This window comes from Lichenostomus cassidix, chromosome 25 (genome assembly GCF_008360975.1).
Source record: "Lichenostomus cassidix isolate B80296 chromosome 25, HeHo_3.0, whole genome shotgun sequence".
NCBI lineage: Eukaryota > Metazoa > Chordata > Aves > Passeriformes > Meliphagidae > Lichenostomus > Lichenostomus cassidix.
The window spans coordinates 2,042,635-2,058,057 of record NC_139505.1 but is presented as its reverse complement, the minus strand read 5'-3'; the positions used below and the strand labels follow the sequence as shown (position 1 = coordinate 2,058,057).

The window sequence follows — 15,423 nt, the reverse complement described above, 5'->3', positions numbered from 1 at the left end:
GCTGGTGGCAACCGGACAGCTCTGTTGTGCCCTTTGGATCCAGGGCGCATTCTCTTCCCAAATGTCCTCTGGTGCCAGGGAAGCTGCCCTGAAACCACAGCAGGTAATGCACCTGCAGACACCTCCCCATCCCTGGGAGCAGGAATTCAGCTGCATTTGGAATTCTCAGACTGTTCTGACAGTGCAACAGTGAGTCACGTTTGTGAAGGATGTGACCAATGATTCAGAGCTGCAAACATCAACAATTTACATGGAAGGAAGGAGATAGGAGGGAACCCATCTCCCGTTTCTGTAGCAGAAATAGGCAGCTGCACTTCCAGCAATGAGGGTGACCCCAGATGCTGCTCACCAGTGGGATACTTGATGTAGTCAGTGCAGCTTCTCATCCCCATTCCCATCCCCATTCCCGTCCCCATCCCCATCCCTGTGGGCAGAATGAAAAGCCTCTCCAAGGTGTGTTTGTGCCTCTCCCTGTGCTCACACAGCCCCTTTGCTACCCCTGGCCCCAGTGCTGCAGCTGCTCCCTGTGCTGATCCATAATAAACAGTTGCTAAAATCTCATCTTCTTGCAGAGTAGATCAGCAAACTCTTGGTTTATTTACGTATTTAACACGCCACACACAGCATTTTGCCTCTGGATATCAAGTGTGAAGCTGCTCCCTGGAAGGTGAGCTGAGTTTAATTAGGACACATGCTTTTGTGTGTCTCTGATGAGAATTACAGCACTGTTGTCTGGGAAAGGGGCTGCTAGAGGAGGGATTTATCCCTATGGAGTGGATGGGGCAGGGGACTGCCCAGTGTCCTCTGAAGGCTGTGACTCAGCTCCCCTCTGTTGGGGTCTCAGGCTGTCAGAGACCTGAGTCACCTGTGAGGGGCAATTCACTTGTGGCTCTGCCTGTCCCAACAACTAAAAATTCATGAAAAATTCACTGTACAGGTGCCCACCCAGTTCCACCCCTGCTGTGGGCAGAGACATGACCCCCCCAGCCCAGGTTTCCCCTGCTCAAAAAGCTGCCCAGGACGCCCTGGGCCAGGTCCCTTCCTCCCCATAGGGCTTTGCTCTCTCTCACATCAACAGGACTTAGTTGTGATGCCAAGATAATTCCCTGGGATTTAGGAGCTCATTTCATTCAATCTGGCTTGTTAATTCCCAATCAAGTGCTGATTAGAGGCCACGGGACAGAGCTGGAAACACACTTGCAGGTTCCTTGGTGTGGTCCTGGAGGGGAGCAAAAGCTCCCAAGGAGGCTCAGGCTGTAACTGTATACCTTGTGGCATTGGAAAAGGGAAAGTGGGAATCATCTAACAGACAAATTCAGCCAAGTGAGTGATTTAATAGGATTCAACATATACAGACAACAGAGCAAAGGGCTCCTGTGCCCACCAACTGCACCCCCACAGCTGCTCCCCCAGTGTGGGGCAGCATCATTGCCACTCATCTATCCTGTGTGTCCTGGTGAAGAGCCAGGAACTGCAGGGATTTAAGCGCTTTCCCAGGCTTTCCTCAGGTGACAATCCCAGTCCCGGAGCTGTTGGTGAAGGCGCAATGAGGAGCTGCAGTGGGGGTACATCCTGGCCCTTGGGTTAGTGCCAGCTCCAGCACTTGCTGCTATTCCAGGTGTGGAGAGGAAGCTCCAGCTGCAGGGCAGGAACATCCTACTCCGCTCTAGTCTGGGAAAGCCTCTGAATGGGGAAGAAAAGGATTCATTCCTTCGAGATTCACCGTCGGCTGCTGGACTTTGGTGGGACTTGGGAGCTGTCGGTGCTTCGACCACGGAATCCTGCGGCTGTGACCTCCTCCAGGAAGCTGCTGGCAAAGGTTCAGGTCAGTGCGACAAGGGCCAGGGATCTGCTCATGACACCCTGATACTTGTCTGAGAGGTGTCTGAGGCCAGGGGGGCTGTGCCTTTTCTCAGTACAAGCCTCAGGTCTGCTGGCATCACACACCAGCAGCTGGGAGCAGCTCCCAAAGCCAGGAATGCTCCCAGCCGGAAGGATGCTGCTGGAGGATGGTTCCTCTGGCAATGAGACACCACAGCCATTCCCAGGCTGACTCATCCCTCAATGTGCTGATCAGGTGATCTCAACAGCAATGCTTAAAAAACACCCAAAACCGGTAAAGAAATACAAACCAAGATATGCCACAAATCCAACAGAAACAGGATTCCCCTATACCAGGGCTGGAGCAGCTCTTCATGCTGTTGTGAACTTTGAGGATTTTGACAAGTAGTAAAACCCTAAAATCTCCTGCAGTAACACCTAGCTCTGAACCTCATCAGACACTGCTGGGAGGGGGCACAGCCAGGGCACTGCCCATGGTGGCATCAGCTCTGGCACAGGCTCTGGCACCAGCTCTGGCACCTGGCTCTGTGTTCCAGCCCGAGCTCTCCCTCCTCCACGTTATTTTTAGGCACTGGAGCCATGCAGAACTGAGCTCTGGCAGGGAATGACTCTGGTGTTTTTAGGGTCTCCTGGTTCTGTGCTATGCAGAACAGGTTGTGCCTGTGACCAACAACAACTCAGGGTCTCTCAGCATGGCCTCTCTGAGCATATTCCCAGTCTGAAGTGTCCAGAAGCAAGAGCCAAACTCCCACCTGCCCCAGGGGGATGAGCTGCACCACAGCACAAATCCCCCATGCTGGGGCTGTTGTTGTTCCCAGGACCCTGCAGATCCTGCAGGAACAGGTGAGGACCCAGCACAGGCATCTGCAGGTATCTCCATGGCTGCTCCACTCAACCAGGGCCCAGAAATGAAACTCCCAGGGGCAAATGAACCTTCCACAGTGAGGAGGGTCCGCAGGAGGCTCCAGTGCCACCACTGTGGCCGTAAGTGGGTAACTGGGTCAGGCCCCACATCCTGGGATTAGTCCCAGCAGGTTTGTGCGCAGCCTGCCCAGGATGAGTCAGCCCCAGCACCAGACGTTCCTGGCAACCCTTTTTAGCCGATTATTGATCCTTTGTAACTCTTTCTCCTCCAAACCCTGCAGAATTGCTCTGGAATCCCCAGGAGCAGGGCACATCCCCAGGAGCAAAGCAGATCCTTTGGGCCACCCCTCTGGGCCCACAGATGTTGGTCCCCGTTCCAGCAGGGAGTAAGAACAATGGAACTAGGATTAGGTGCTTACACGGCTGCTCGGCGCATTAACACACAAATCCCCTTGTTTCTGGTGACATATCTGCCCTAATCCTGCAGGAATCAGGAAGGCCATGGATTATGTGAGGAGTTGGGACACACTAAAAGCTGGCTTCCCTCGTATCAGACACCCTCAGACATCCATCAGGGATGTGCTGAAATATCCCTGATCGTAGGACACTGTGCTGGAATCATGGGTAACAGTGGACAGGAGACATTTTTATTGTCTTTCCATTCTCAGGGAAACCTTATCCAAGGCAAAATGAATCATTTGGGGCAGAGCTGTTTCAGAACAGGCCCTTTGCAGTCCTCCCCAAGCATGACCTGGCCTCATCGAGCCCTTCCAAAGCACCAGCCTTTTAGTTTTCCCTTTTTTTTTTCCCCACTTCACTCTTTGAAATGCAAATTTGGATACAGAATCAGTTTTTCTGTAAATAATTCAGGGACTGCACCGCAGCAGAGCCTGAACCAGCCCAGGTGGCTCCTAGCAGCACCAATCCAAGTGGAGCCCATGATGGAGCTGCAGATCCTGAGCTTCAGCAGAAGCTCAGGATTTTCCCACCATCCCACACTGAGCACTAGGAATCTGGAGAGAACTCCTGCTCTCCTGCCTGGCCAGCAACAAGCTGTGCTGATGGGAAACAATCCCCAGTGTGGCCTCAATTCTTCCCTGTGTCTAAAGGGAGTAATTTGGGTTATATTTGTATTTATAAACCAGACGTTTCCCACTGGGAATTCCATACTGACAAAGATCTTTGCCCACCTTCAGTAAAGCAGCCGCAGGTTCATTCAGTGCTGAACTCCCATGTGCTCTCTGGCTTCCTGGAGTCTTATAAACTAGAAAAACTCTACAGAAAACTCTACTTCCCTGCCCTTGAACTCATGGAAATACAAGCTAAACCTCCAGCTCAGGGATCTGTCCCTGAGTCACCATGAGCAGAGCTGGACCCAGAGCACCGACACCCATTTCTTTGTGGGGATCCCTCAGGCATCCCAAATTGCTGCTGTGTCAGCAGTTTTACAGGCAGGATCTGCAGCGAGGTGGATTTTACCTCCTGGTGTTGTGGATGGTGGTTCCGCCCAGAACGATGCGGACGCCGGGGTTGGAGCGGTTCAGGTTGAACACGGCCAGAGCCTCCTCGTATGTGGCCCCTCCGATGAGGAACACGATAATATCCTGAGGCCTGGGATAAAGGCACAAATCATGGAATGGTTTGGGTTGAAGGGACCTAAAAGCTCATCTCGTTCACAGCAGGGACACCTTCCACCGGACCAGGTGGATCCAAGCACTGTTCAACCTGGCCTTGGATGCTTCCTGGGATGGAGCAGCTACAAATACTGAGTTGGGATCAGACAAAGCCAAGGATAAATCCTGCACTTCGGAGGCAGTGATCCATGATCCCAAGGTGCCTCTCCCACACCCTGCCTCATCCCTGTGACCTGCCAGGCTCGAGGCTGAAAACAACCCATTGAATCCCCCAAATCTTCACCTCTTCTGAACTTTCACCCACAGCCCTGAGCAGCCTCCACCAGCACACGCCCCGCCCCGAGCCCTGTGGATCCACACGCCCATGTTTAATGCATGATCTGCTGGGGCTGGGAAATCAGGATCGATTCCGGAGTCAGGCAAGGACATGGCACTGCCTTGGAGCTCCCGAGCTTGGAGCAGCTCATGCTTGTGGCTGATCATGACTGCCAGGATTTGTGCCTCAGTTCACCTGAGGGAACATTTCCCAGCTAGCAGTGAAATGTGGGATAGTACAGGGATGCCAAGCAAGAGGAAGGGGCGAAAGGAGGGAATCACCTTCCTCCATCCCAACACAAATCCAGGTGTGCTCTGCACATCCTGCTTCCAAGGGAGCTGCTCCTTCCCTCTCCTGTAATCACCCTACCAATCCCTCAGAAGGACCAACACCAGGGATTTCTTTCTTGGATCACAGCATGTACAGCATGACCCAGAGCAAAGGTGCTACAGCCTGGTTGGGACACAGGCACAGAGTGAGCGTGTCAGCCACCAGGTTTCTGTGGATCCCCACAGCACTGCCTCCCTAGCCAAGGGGAAGAGGGAAAGCATGGAAAACCTATGGAAAAGGTGAATGCAGTCCCTTCCCAACATGATCTGTATCACCAATAACCACCCAAACCCGAGTCTCCTCAAAGTTTGGGTTAGGTCTGCATGACCCCTCCAGCAGGATCCCATTTCCATTAGGAATAGCATTGGCTCAGGCAGGAGAGCTGCAGTTGGACTATTTTTGGCACTCTCCAAACAAACACCAGATGGCACAGCCATCACAGAGCCAGCTCTGATGAGCGAGGGCTTCATCCTTCACCCGAGCTTCCCAATGGGAATGGCACATCTGGGCTAGCAAGGCATGACAGGACGAGATGTATCCTAGTCCTGAGAACCTGCTCCAGGGAATATTCTTGGGGATACAAGACCTCCACATCCAGGAGGCTTCTGTGCCAAGCCCCAGGTCTCAGTTCATCATCAGTCCAATCATGTTTGGGGGCAGCACTGGAGACACGAGGGATGTCCCAGTGCCAGGGGCAGCCACCAGTCCAGGTTCTGCCCCACAGGCCCCATGTACCTGTCCCGAAGTGTGTTGGGGCCCAGGTAGGGATACTGGCTGTCCTTGAGCTTTCCTTTGATGAGCTGGTCCAGGGTTTCCTGGAGCAGGGGCTGGTGCTGGGTGTACACATTCTCGATGCCCTGCAGCCAGAGAGAAGCTCTTCAGGAACTGGCCCAGCAAGGAAGAAGGATCAGCAGAGGCATAGCAGGCACTACCCCTGAATGTGGGATTGAGAAGCTCTCCAGCAACTCACTCCCGTTGTTCTCAATGGAATCAGGCCCTGAATCCACTTCCCTCTCTGTGACTCTTGAGCCAGCAGCCCCCAACATTCCTGTCAGCCCTGCTCCTCCTCTGGGCGGCAGTTTAGGTTGAGTCTGTCCCCGTTTTCCCCGAGGCAGCTCGGTACCTTCAAGCCTTTGAGGAACTGCTTGGTGATGGCCACAGCATCCTTGGGGCTGAACAGGTCACTGCCTCGGACCCGCTTCCCTCCATACTCCACCACGGCAGACACCAGCTGTACAACGAGAGGGCAGAAGCCCAGTCAGCCTGGGAACTCCTTCCAGGCTGTGGTGAGGAGTCACTGCAGACACCTCATGGAGCTCTGGAATAGGATAAGGAGCCATGGAGGTGATCCCAATGAAACAGAGGTGAGGGGGCAGTGCAGCAACACCCCCACAACCCCGAGCCTGTCCCAACCCTCCTGCTTGAGGAGAGGCTTCATCTCCATCGCCTGTGGCAGCGACAACAGCTCCTCCACGCGAGGTGATATCATCCTACTTGTCCACCTCCTCCCCAGCTGCTCCTGGCACTGCCGCCTGTTCCCTCCTCGCCAGCTCCTCTCCATCCCCAGCCCTTCACTGCAGCCACTGCCTGTGCAGCAGGAGCTGGGGAAACTGGGGAAGGAGAAAAAGAAGAGAGGAAGCACATCCCAGGCCCACGTACACATCACACTCCCCTCCCAGCAGGCTCCTGCCATCTCTTCTTTATTCAACCTGTCATAATATCACTGAATCACACACTAGTCAGAAGTGGAAGGGACCTCTAGAGTCCAACCCCCAACATCACTGATTTGGGAAATGGAAATTATGTCACTTATTTAAAACACCTTTTAAAGCCACACCCGCAGGTCCCAGCCGAGCTCACAGCTCTGTGCAACCACACAGACGTGGGCTGACCTGGAGCAGGCAGGTTTCACCCCAAAGCGCAGCAATTCCCCCATCCTGTGGGACACTGGGGCTACCCCATCCCGCCCCACCCCAGGGTTACCTTGCGGTACCTGTCGGTGCCACCGCGGCTGCGCAGCTCCTCTAGCAGCGCCGGGAGGCCGCTGCTGCTGTGGCGTTCGTAGCGCAGTGCATAAAGCATCACCAACCGTGCTGCGTCCAGCTCCGACACCCGCGGGCTCTGCAGCACCCGCCTCACGCTCTGTGGGACACACGGCACCTCAGGGACTGCACCAGGCTGCTCCAGTGCCCATGGCCTGATGGACATGGAGTCAGACTGGTTTCACTGGTACTATTGCCTTAAGGACACAGAATCAGACCAGTTTCACTGATATGGCTGCCTTAGGGACACTAATCAGACAGGTTTCACCGGTGTCACTGCCCAGCAACAACACTGCCACAGGAGCAATGCAAGAAAATCCAGTTGCAGCACAAACCCCACAGCCCAGCTCCTCAGGTGTTCCACAGGTAGATTTATGGGAGTACAAGTTGGTTTTGGGTCTTTCCATGGAACAGGGAATTCAGAACCCACCTCTGATGGGTCCTGAGCCCCCTATGGTGCTGCAGGAGGGGGAACTTGTGCACAGGCACTTCCAGACACCTCCAGACACTGTCCAGGTCTTTCAGCTTGAGCAGAGCAACCCCACAGGTTCCACCATTATATCGGCTCCAAAAAACCCCTCAGACAATCCCCCCAACTCCATTTCCTTTTTGGAAGGTACAAGGCAGAAGCATCAAAGTCTCAGCAAACCTTTGGATGTGAGATGTAGAGGAACAAACTGCACATTTGGAAGCAAAGGAGGGAAGGAATTAAAGCATGGAAAGAGAGATCCCAGCTAGAGGGAAGAGCAGGGATCTCTTACGACTCCTGATCTGCTGCTGGATTCACCACCCTGGCCCAGATGTTTGTGGGCATCTATTTGACTGATGCTGACTAAATGCAACATAAAATCCTGGCTGTGAGGAGGATCAACAGGAATTTCACCATTCAAGGTCAGGAATTCACCTGTGAGGGGAGGACCAGAGCCCCAGGGAGGTTCCTGTGCTGGCAGTGCAGCGGGAAGCAGAGAACAGAACAGCCATTGTCCATGGGAGGATCTGGGATTCCAACCCTCCATTCAGCTCCCAGGGCTCATGCACTGTGTCAGGATTAATGAGAGCCCAGGGGAGGAAGAACCCAAATGTCCTGGACTGGGGAGCCCGAGGCCACCAGAGATCCAACAGTCCCTGAAGTGACATCAGGGGAGAACAATTCCACCCTTATTCTGGGCTCTGGCTGCTGCTTCTTGTCCCGTGGCCTTGCCCCTCTCCCTGCCATTGGGAGCCGCAGCAGGGACAGCCCAGGGCAGGGTGGCTGCAGGGACAAAGATCCCAGTTCCATGGATTTCCATTTATTTCCAAGCTGCTGCATGTCTTCAAGTGGCCTCAGTTGTTGGAAATACAACAGGGCCCTTCAGGCACACAGGGCTGGAAAGAAACTGAGGCAGCTTTTCTGCTCCAAAACTGCAGAAACACTGTTTGTGTAGAGCAGGACCAAGATGTCCCCAGGAACCTCAGGATTCACCTAGCACCAGCACCAGCTCTGTGCTATGTTGATTCCATCAAAAATCATGGCTCATGGCGCAGGGAGGGAGCAGACCAAGAATATTTGACTTAAACTTCAACAATCTGAGCTGGAGACAGTAATACAGCATGAGGACCTGAGAGGCTGCTTCCAGCAAACACATTTCTGGCTGTGTTCCCAGTTCCATACTCAGCCATGTAAATCCTGCCAGACACCAGCTATGGAATCCCATCCCTACGCTCACTGGTCCATAGGGAAGCATGAACCCAGAGGCTGGGAGCTCTGGGGACAGTCCAGTGTTATCCCCTTGGCCCCCAGTTGGAATTCAGAGTCACAGAGGTGGGGAAGAAAGTGATCTCAAACCTGCTAAAGAGGCTTTTCGTCATTTCCCAGTCCCTTTGCTTCCCCAGTGCCATGTAAGGGTCTGTTACATGGTGGGAATCCTCTTCCACTACCAAAAATCAAGGAATAATTTCTCAGAAGTGAGTGGTTGCTCCAACCCTGCCCTGGGGCAGCCCCATCCCAAAGCTACTGTTGAACACCAGCCCAAATCCATCACAACTGACTCTGCCAGACCCTGCTCCAGTCATGGCACAAGGGGTTATGCTCAGCTGTCACAGAGCCTCTCTCCAGCTTTTCCAGGCCTCTCTGCCAAATAAATCTTGGGTCTAAGAGGCTTTGCAGTGTTTTTTCTTAAAAAAAAAGGTAAAGACAATTCCATAGATTCCAGCTCTTCTGCCCAACAAACACATCAGCTCCTCCATGGCATCTGAGGTTGTTTTATCCTGGTGCCTGCCAAAAGCCAACTGGCTGAATATAATGAAATAATGTTGGATTGTGGGATGTAAGGACAGGATTTGCAAAGATGCTTCTCAAGCCAGTTATTAATGATGACTCATTCCCATCTGAGACAAGCATCAAGGAGCAATCCCACATTTGGTGTCCCTTCCCACAGGGTATCCACACACAGAGCTCCCACTGCCTCCCAACATCAAATCCCCACTCCCAGGGGAGTGACAGGATGAAACCCCGCAGATCCAGAGCCAGGATGAGTACCTGGAGGGCGCTGGAATGGTCACTCTGGCAGGCCAGCTCCTGCTCCACCTCTGACACCTCCAGCAGGTTCCGCTCTGCCACGAGCCGGGACAGTTCCCCCACCACTGTCACGTGCTTGGACACTGTACCTGACATCTTCTTGAACTGAGGGTAGTTCTCCACAAAGGCCTGTAATGGGGAAGCCAAGGCATTGAGTGCTTCCAGGGAAAAGCAGGAGACAGAGGATGGGTGCAGTCAGCCACAAATTGTACAAATTCTCAGCAATCCAAGCCCTGTGCAGGTGTGCAGAGGATTGAACACATTGATCACAGGAGCCCACAAGATTTTTCCCATTACCAGGACATTTCTGGGAGTGATGTACTATATATTTACTCCTAAAATTAAAGGATGGGACACAGCTGGGATGGGCTTTGTCCATACCTTCATATCTGCGATGGACTCCAGTTTCTGCTGCTCCTTTGGCTTCCTCCTCTGGAAATCCTCCATCAGGTTCTTGATGTTGGTGCCAATCTCGGCAAAGTTCAGGTACATGTTCTGGATGGTACAAGATGGGGAGCAGAGGGAAACTCACTTGAGAGAGTCTTGACCAAGGAAAAGCCTTGAGCAGCTGGGAGAAGGTGGCTCCATCCCCCAAAATCTGCAGTAGGGTTTGAAATCAAACTACAAACAGAACACATTATCTCATGTCCGATGTCACTGGTGCTGCACAGTGATGGTCACAAATGGGACATCCCCACTCTGAGGCTCAAAGTCCTTTCCCATGGCAAACCCCTACATTCAGGTGCTGGTGAAGCCCCCCTGGGACACCTACATTGGCGTAGAACTCATCATTCTCAGCTGACAGGACGACCTCCCGCAGGTCCTTGCTGATCCCCGGCACTCGGGATAGGTCAATGCGGTTGTTGTTGATCCCCAGCAGCTCGTGGACCATGGCCTGGTATGTCCACTGCCAGGGGACAGAGGAAGGTAAAGGGATGACCTTGGTGAGAAACAGCACTGGGAAATCAATGGATTTCAGCTGAACCCAGTCAGAGCTACTCCTGTCACCCCAGGACACACAGTAGAGAGTCTGGGAGTGTGTCCGTCAAACCAGCCAGGACATTCCAATGAAAATAAACATCACTGATAAATAATCAGATGGGGAGAGAGTGCAGAGGGAAACTAACCCCCTCCAGGGTCATTCCAGAATCACAGTATCATGGGACGGTTTGGGTTGGAAGGAACACTAAACCCATCCTGTCCCTGGCAGGGGCACCTCCCACCAGATCAGGAATTCCTGCAGTTACCTTCAAAAGAGGAATGGGGATTAACACTCATGTTCCAACAACTCTGTTGGCCACCAAACCCCCCACCCCTCTGCCCAGGCAGGGAGAGGTCCCACAGTTCCACTGCACAATTCCCTATGTGCTCCACTGGCAGGAGCATTTCTGCACATCAGGAGTTTTATTTTTATCTGGGGAAGTCTAATAATAACTCAGAGAGAACAGTGACAGCTGATCAGAGCCCTGCCGTGCCTAACACTCCACTTACATCCCTGGGAATCTCTTTGGGAGAGGAAATCCTGAAACAGCAGATAATGCCTGGTGCTGAGCATAGTCCTGAACACCACAAAGCGGGTGTCAGTTGGGTTGTGACAGCCACACCCCTCCCTGACACAAGTCACCTCTAGCTCCTGCAGAACGGGTGTTACAGCAGCTCTGGGGCTCCTGACCCCCAGGTTCCAAGAGAACCCCACAGAAATGAAGGAAGACCAACAGATCCTGCCAGGATCTGCAGCACAGCAGGGAACAAATAAATCCAACAGCTCCAGCAAATCCAGCAGCCATCGATAATAACAGAGGGAGACTCAGCAGAGCAAGGTCACTCGATACCTGTGTGCAGCCCACAGGCTGACAAAGAATCCCTTCAGAAAGGCCCTGCCAAGGAACTAGGGCTCCAGAAGCCGCACAGAAGTGCCGGTGGCCCCATTTTCTAGGGTGCTGGGTACATCTGCCACTGAAGCGAGCACAAACAATCGCTACTCAGGTCTGGAACACCCAGCTAGGGGATAAAAGAGAGACTTTGCAGGGATTGGGGACAGGAAGCAACACCTTTCTCTCCTACATCCAACCCATGCTCTGCCAGGGGGAGAACTCCAGCTGCTGCATGACTCCCACCCCTGCCCCATACTGGCACACCTGGGTTTGACTCACCTGGTTCAGGAGTGGGGTGATGGCATCATCCGACCGGTCCAGGATGAGAAGCAGGGGAGGGACCTCGGTGCGCCGGAAGTCAAACAGCTCGTACTCCTTCGTGATCACTTGCTGTGGAGAATTGGGAAAAATCCCACTTGAACACCTGGAAAAGGCTCCCTCTCAGTGTGGATTCCGGCAGAGGGAAGGGAAGGTGAAACCCCAACTGTGCTGCTTTGTCTGCACTGCCAGGGAGGAGCTGAAGGTCCCAGGGAATCAGGACATCACTCCTGGGAATGCTGTACTCCAGCAGCTGTTTTGAGGCAGAGCAGGACACAACCTGTCTATGGTTTGGCCACAAAGTAAATGATTGAATTTATGGGAATTGACCAAAAACAGGTGTTTCCCTCCAACAGATCTGCATGTAAAAAACTAACCATGACTGGGTTCATCTCAAAGGAATGTGCCATGGGCTCCCCTCACCTTCACGCACTCGGCCAAGCGCTTCGCTGGCTCTGAGGAGAGCTGGTACCGGATCATGGGGCACTTCTTCAGGGACAGAAGCAGAGCAGTGAGCCCCTGAGTTGTCCTGGTAAGCTGAGCCGAGTCCCAGCTGCGGCCCTGGAAGGAAATGCTGCACCTCATATGGATGCACTGGTCCCAAACTTTCCCACATTCTTGTTTCTAAGTCCTGAAGCCTCACAGAAAAGCACAGCTGGGGCCAGAGGATCAGGTACCCAGGGGCTGAGCCTGGGCTCCCTGGTGTTCCTCTCCTTGCCAAGGACCATTCCCCCCGCATGGCCCCTCCAACAGCCCCCCATGGCCTCAGTTTGTGAGGGCTACTGGTTAACCAATGCAAAGAGAACTCGCCATGTTCCTACCCGACAGCAGCCCAGGAGGTTGAGGGAGAAGACGTGTGGGTTCACTGCAATGTAGTCACCGTAGAACTCCTGGGGAGGGAAGCAGGACAGTCTTGTGTCTCTAACTCTGACCCCAGCCAGAGCCATGTTCCAGCACTGGCCACCCAGCCTCAACCATCACCTGGACACCTTGGCTCGGACCATCCCTCCTTCCTTTGCCCCAAACCCCTCCAATCCCCAACCCTGTGGCAGCTCCCCTCCCGTTTGTCCTGTGCATTGTTTCAGTGCCCACCTCTCCATCAGCACCACAAACATGGAATTGTGGAATCACTGATGTTGGAAAAGCCCTTTAAAACCATCAAGTCCAACCATCCCTCTAGCACTGCCAAGGCCACCACTAACCCATGTACCCAAGTGCCACATCCACATGGATTTGACCACAGCAGCACCTTGTGAGACACCAAGAACAGCAGCAGCTCCAAAAGTGCAGAGCACAGAGAAATGGGACCTTTTCTGTCTTTCACCTCTTCAGCCCACATTTGTGCCCATCCCTCCTCCCACCCGGGCCTGTCACATGCCAGTCGGGAACAACAGCCCTCCTGCTTCCAGTGTCTGGCAGCCTGGACCTTCCCTTTGCTTTTGGGTTTGGATCTACCTAAAACATCCAAACTTCACCTGGATTTCAGCCACGACCTCCTGCTCATCGGCCTCGGCCAAAGCCTTCACGTCGCTCTTGCTGATGACATTGCTGAAATCTGTGAGGAAACAGGGAAGGGACAGTTGCATTCCGTGCAAACTCTGTGGGACTGCATAGTCTGATCTCCTCCACAGCAGGAACAGATCCCACAGAGACCCTCTAACCCTGCACCGGCAGATGTTGGAATCCTGAGCCACCTCCCAGGGATGCTCCAAGCTCATTCCCTGCCCATTGTCCCAGTGCCTAGTCCTGCTGCATCCTGCAGAGCCGCAATGACATCTAGAGGCCACTTCACCCAATTCCCGGGATCCTACTGACTGATTCCTGGGCTGGAGGACTGGACTTCAAACCCAAACTAGCTGGAGTCGTTCTGCTTTATTCCTAAACCCATGGAACATTCCATGGCATGATCAGGACACATGGGAAGCACCTGCCTGATACACCCAGCAGAGGAAGATGCCATGTGATACACATTGAGATGCGGAGACTGTCCCATCCACAGTGGGATATGGAGCCTGTTCCAGATTTATGGACCTCCAGGACCCCCGGACTCTGCATACTCACAGATGAAGTAGATGCTGTACTTTGGCCTTCGCAGCTCCTGCACCAGGAGCTCCACGTTCTCCTGGATGGAAACAGCACCAGGGAGAGCAGAGTTAAGGAATATGGACTCATGGAATCGTTAAGGTTAGAAAAGCCTCTGAGATCCTGGTGTCCAGCCATTCCCCCAGCACCGCTAAGGCCACCACTGACCCATCTCCAAGTGTCACGTTCATATGGATTTGAACAATTCCAGGGACGGTGGTTCCACCACTGCCCTGTGCCAGGGCTGTACAACTCCTTCCAGTAAGGAATTTCCTGAATATCCAGCCTAAACCTCCCCAGCACAATTTGAAGCCGTTTCCTCCCCCTGTGGGGTCCGTACCTTGGTAGGCCTCAGAAAACAAATGGCCTTGAGGTGCTTCATGGGCTCCCTGTTGGGCGAGTCGAGGCGCTCGAAGAGATAAACTTCGCGCTGCAGGATCTCGGACTGGGTGTACACCACGCTCACGGCGCCGGTCTGAGTGCGGCAGGGAGGCAGTGCCCGTCACAGCGGCCCCGGGCTCGGCTCCCGGCCCCGCCGCCCTCCGCGCCCCCGGCCCCGCTGCTCACCGTCTCCCGGTCCATTAGCAGCACCTTCATGCCGGGGCCGCTGTCCTCAATCATCTTGGACACGTACTGCCGGACTGCCAGTACCGCGTTCATCTTGGCGGGGCTGCTGTGCTACCAGGCTGTCCCTGGCCCCGTCTCGGCCCCACTTCAGCTCCCCCCGACCCCTCTTCGGCTGCGTTCCGTCGCGTTGCGGCTTCGCTCGGCTCCCTCCGGCCCCTCCCCTGCCGGCCCCGCCGCCTCCTGGGAGCTGTAGTCCGGCTGCGGGAGCGGCCGCCGCCCGCAGCGCCCCCAAGGTCCCGCAGTCTCGGGGCGTCCTTCCCCTTCCGGCGGGGCCCGAGCAGTGGAAATGGCCCGGGAGGGTGAAGCAGGCTGGGACTGAACCCACCCAGACTCACCCCAGACGCACTTAAACCCACCCAAAGCTACCTTTAAACAACACGAACCCACCCAAACCCACCCCAACCCACACTAAATCCACCCTAAATGAAACCAAATCCACCCCAACCGACCCAAATCCACTAAAGACCCACCTAAGCCCACCCTCTCCTACCCCCGCCCACTCCAAATCTACCCAAACCCACTCCAAACCACCCCAAACTCATCACAACGATCCCTAAATCCTCCCAGACCCACCCCAAACCCCCAGGAAGGCTCAGCACACCCAAGGGTCCCCTGGGGTCCCCAAGGACAAAGGACGTGACTCGGTTTCACTGAGCATGAGGCAAAGCTGCTCCTGGAGCCCCGGGAGTGAGTGAGGGGTGGGCAACGCTGGAGCTCCGGGAGGAGCTCCGGCAGCAGAACGGTCCCGCTAATCACCGGGAGCAGGATGCTGGGATTACGTGCTATTCCCGGGTGCCGGACACTGGGATTAGGTGCTATTCCCGGCGGGACAGAGTTGACCCCGGGCTAGGCACTCCCCTGCTGCCAAGGCCATATTTATAACGGGGGGATAACAATTAATTAATGATTCCGTTCTTCTTTTCACTTCCAATTAAGC

The 15,423-nt window shown here is 54.2% G+C and overlaps 1 protein-coding gene across 1 annotated transcript; it reads right to left on the bottom strand.

The window, feature by feature from the left end:
- Nucleotides 1-1,314: 1,314 nt before the first annotated feature.
- Nucleotides 1,315-14,646, bottom strand: VPS45 (vacuolar protein sorting 45 homolog). The gene is made up of 15 exons (XM_085082264.1): nt 14,427-14,646; nt 14,200-14,334; nt 13,839-13,899; nt 13,253-13,332; nt 12,599-12,667; nt 12,201-12,338; nt 11,739-11,849; nt 10,358-10,492; nt 9,967-10,080; nt 9,547-9,714; nt 6,970-7,128; nt 6,110-6,217; nt 5,722-5,843; nt 4,186-4,317; nt 1,315-1,807 (listed from the first exon to the last, which is right to left on the bottom strand). Exons 1-15 carry the CDS (start codon nt 14,517-14,519, stop codon nt 1,720-1,722), a joined length of 1,713 nt encoding a protein of 570 aa, XP_084938390.1. The 5' UTR covers nt 14,520-14,646; the 3' UTR covers nt 1,315-1,719.
- Nucleotides 14,647-15,423: the final 777 nt, after the last annotated feature.

Excerpts from the sequence above, each read along its gene's own strand:
- VPS45 (XM_085082264.1), bottom strand. The coding sequence starts at position 14,519 with ATGAACGCGGTACTGGCAGTCCGGCAGTACGTGTCCAAGATGATTGAG. Across the intron at positions 13,333-13,838 it reads GTACAGCATCTACTTCATCT|ATTTCAGCAATGTCATCAGC; the intron begins GTGAGTATGCAG and ends GTTTCCTCACAG. Across the intron at positions 10,493-11,738 it reads TCACCCCACTCCTGAACCAG|TGGACATACCAGGCCATGGT; the intron begins GTGAGTCAAACC and ends GTCCCCTGGCAG.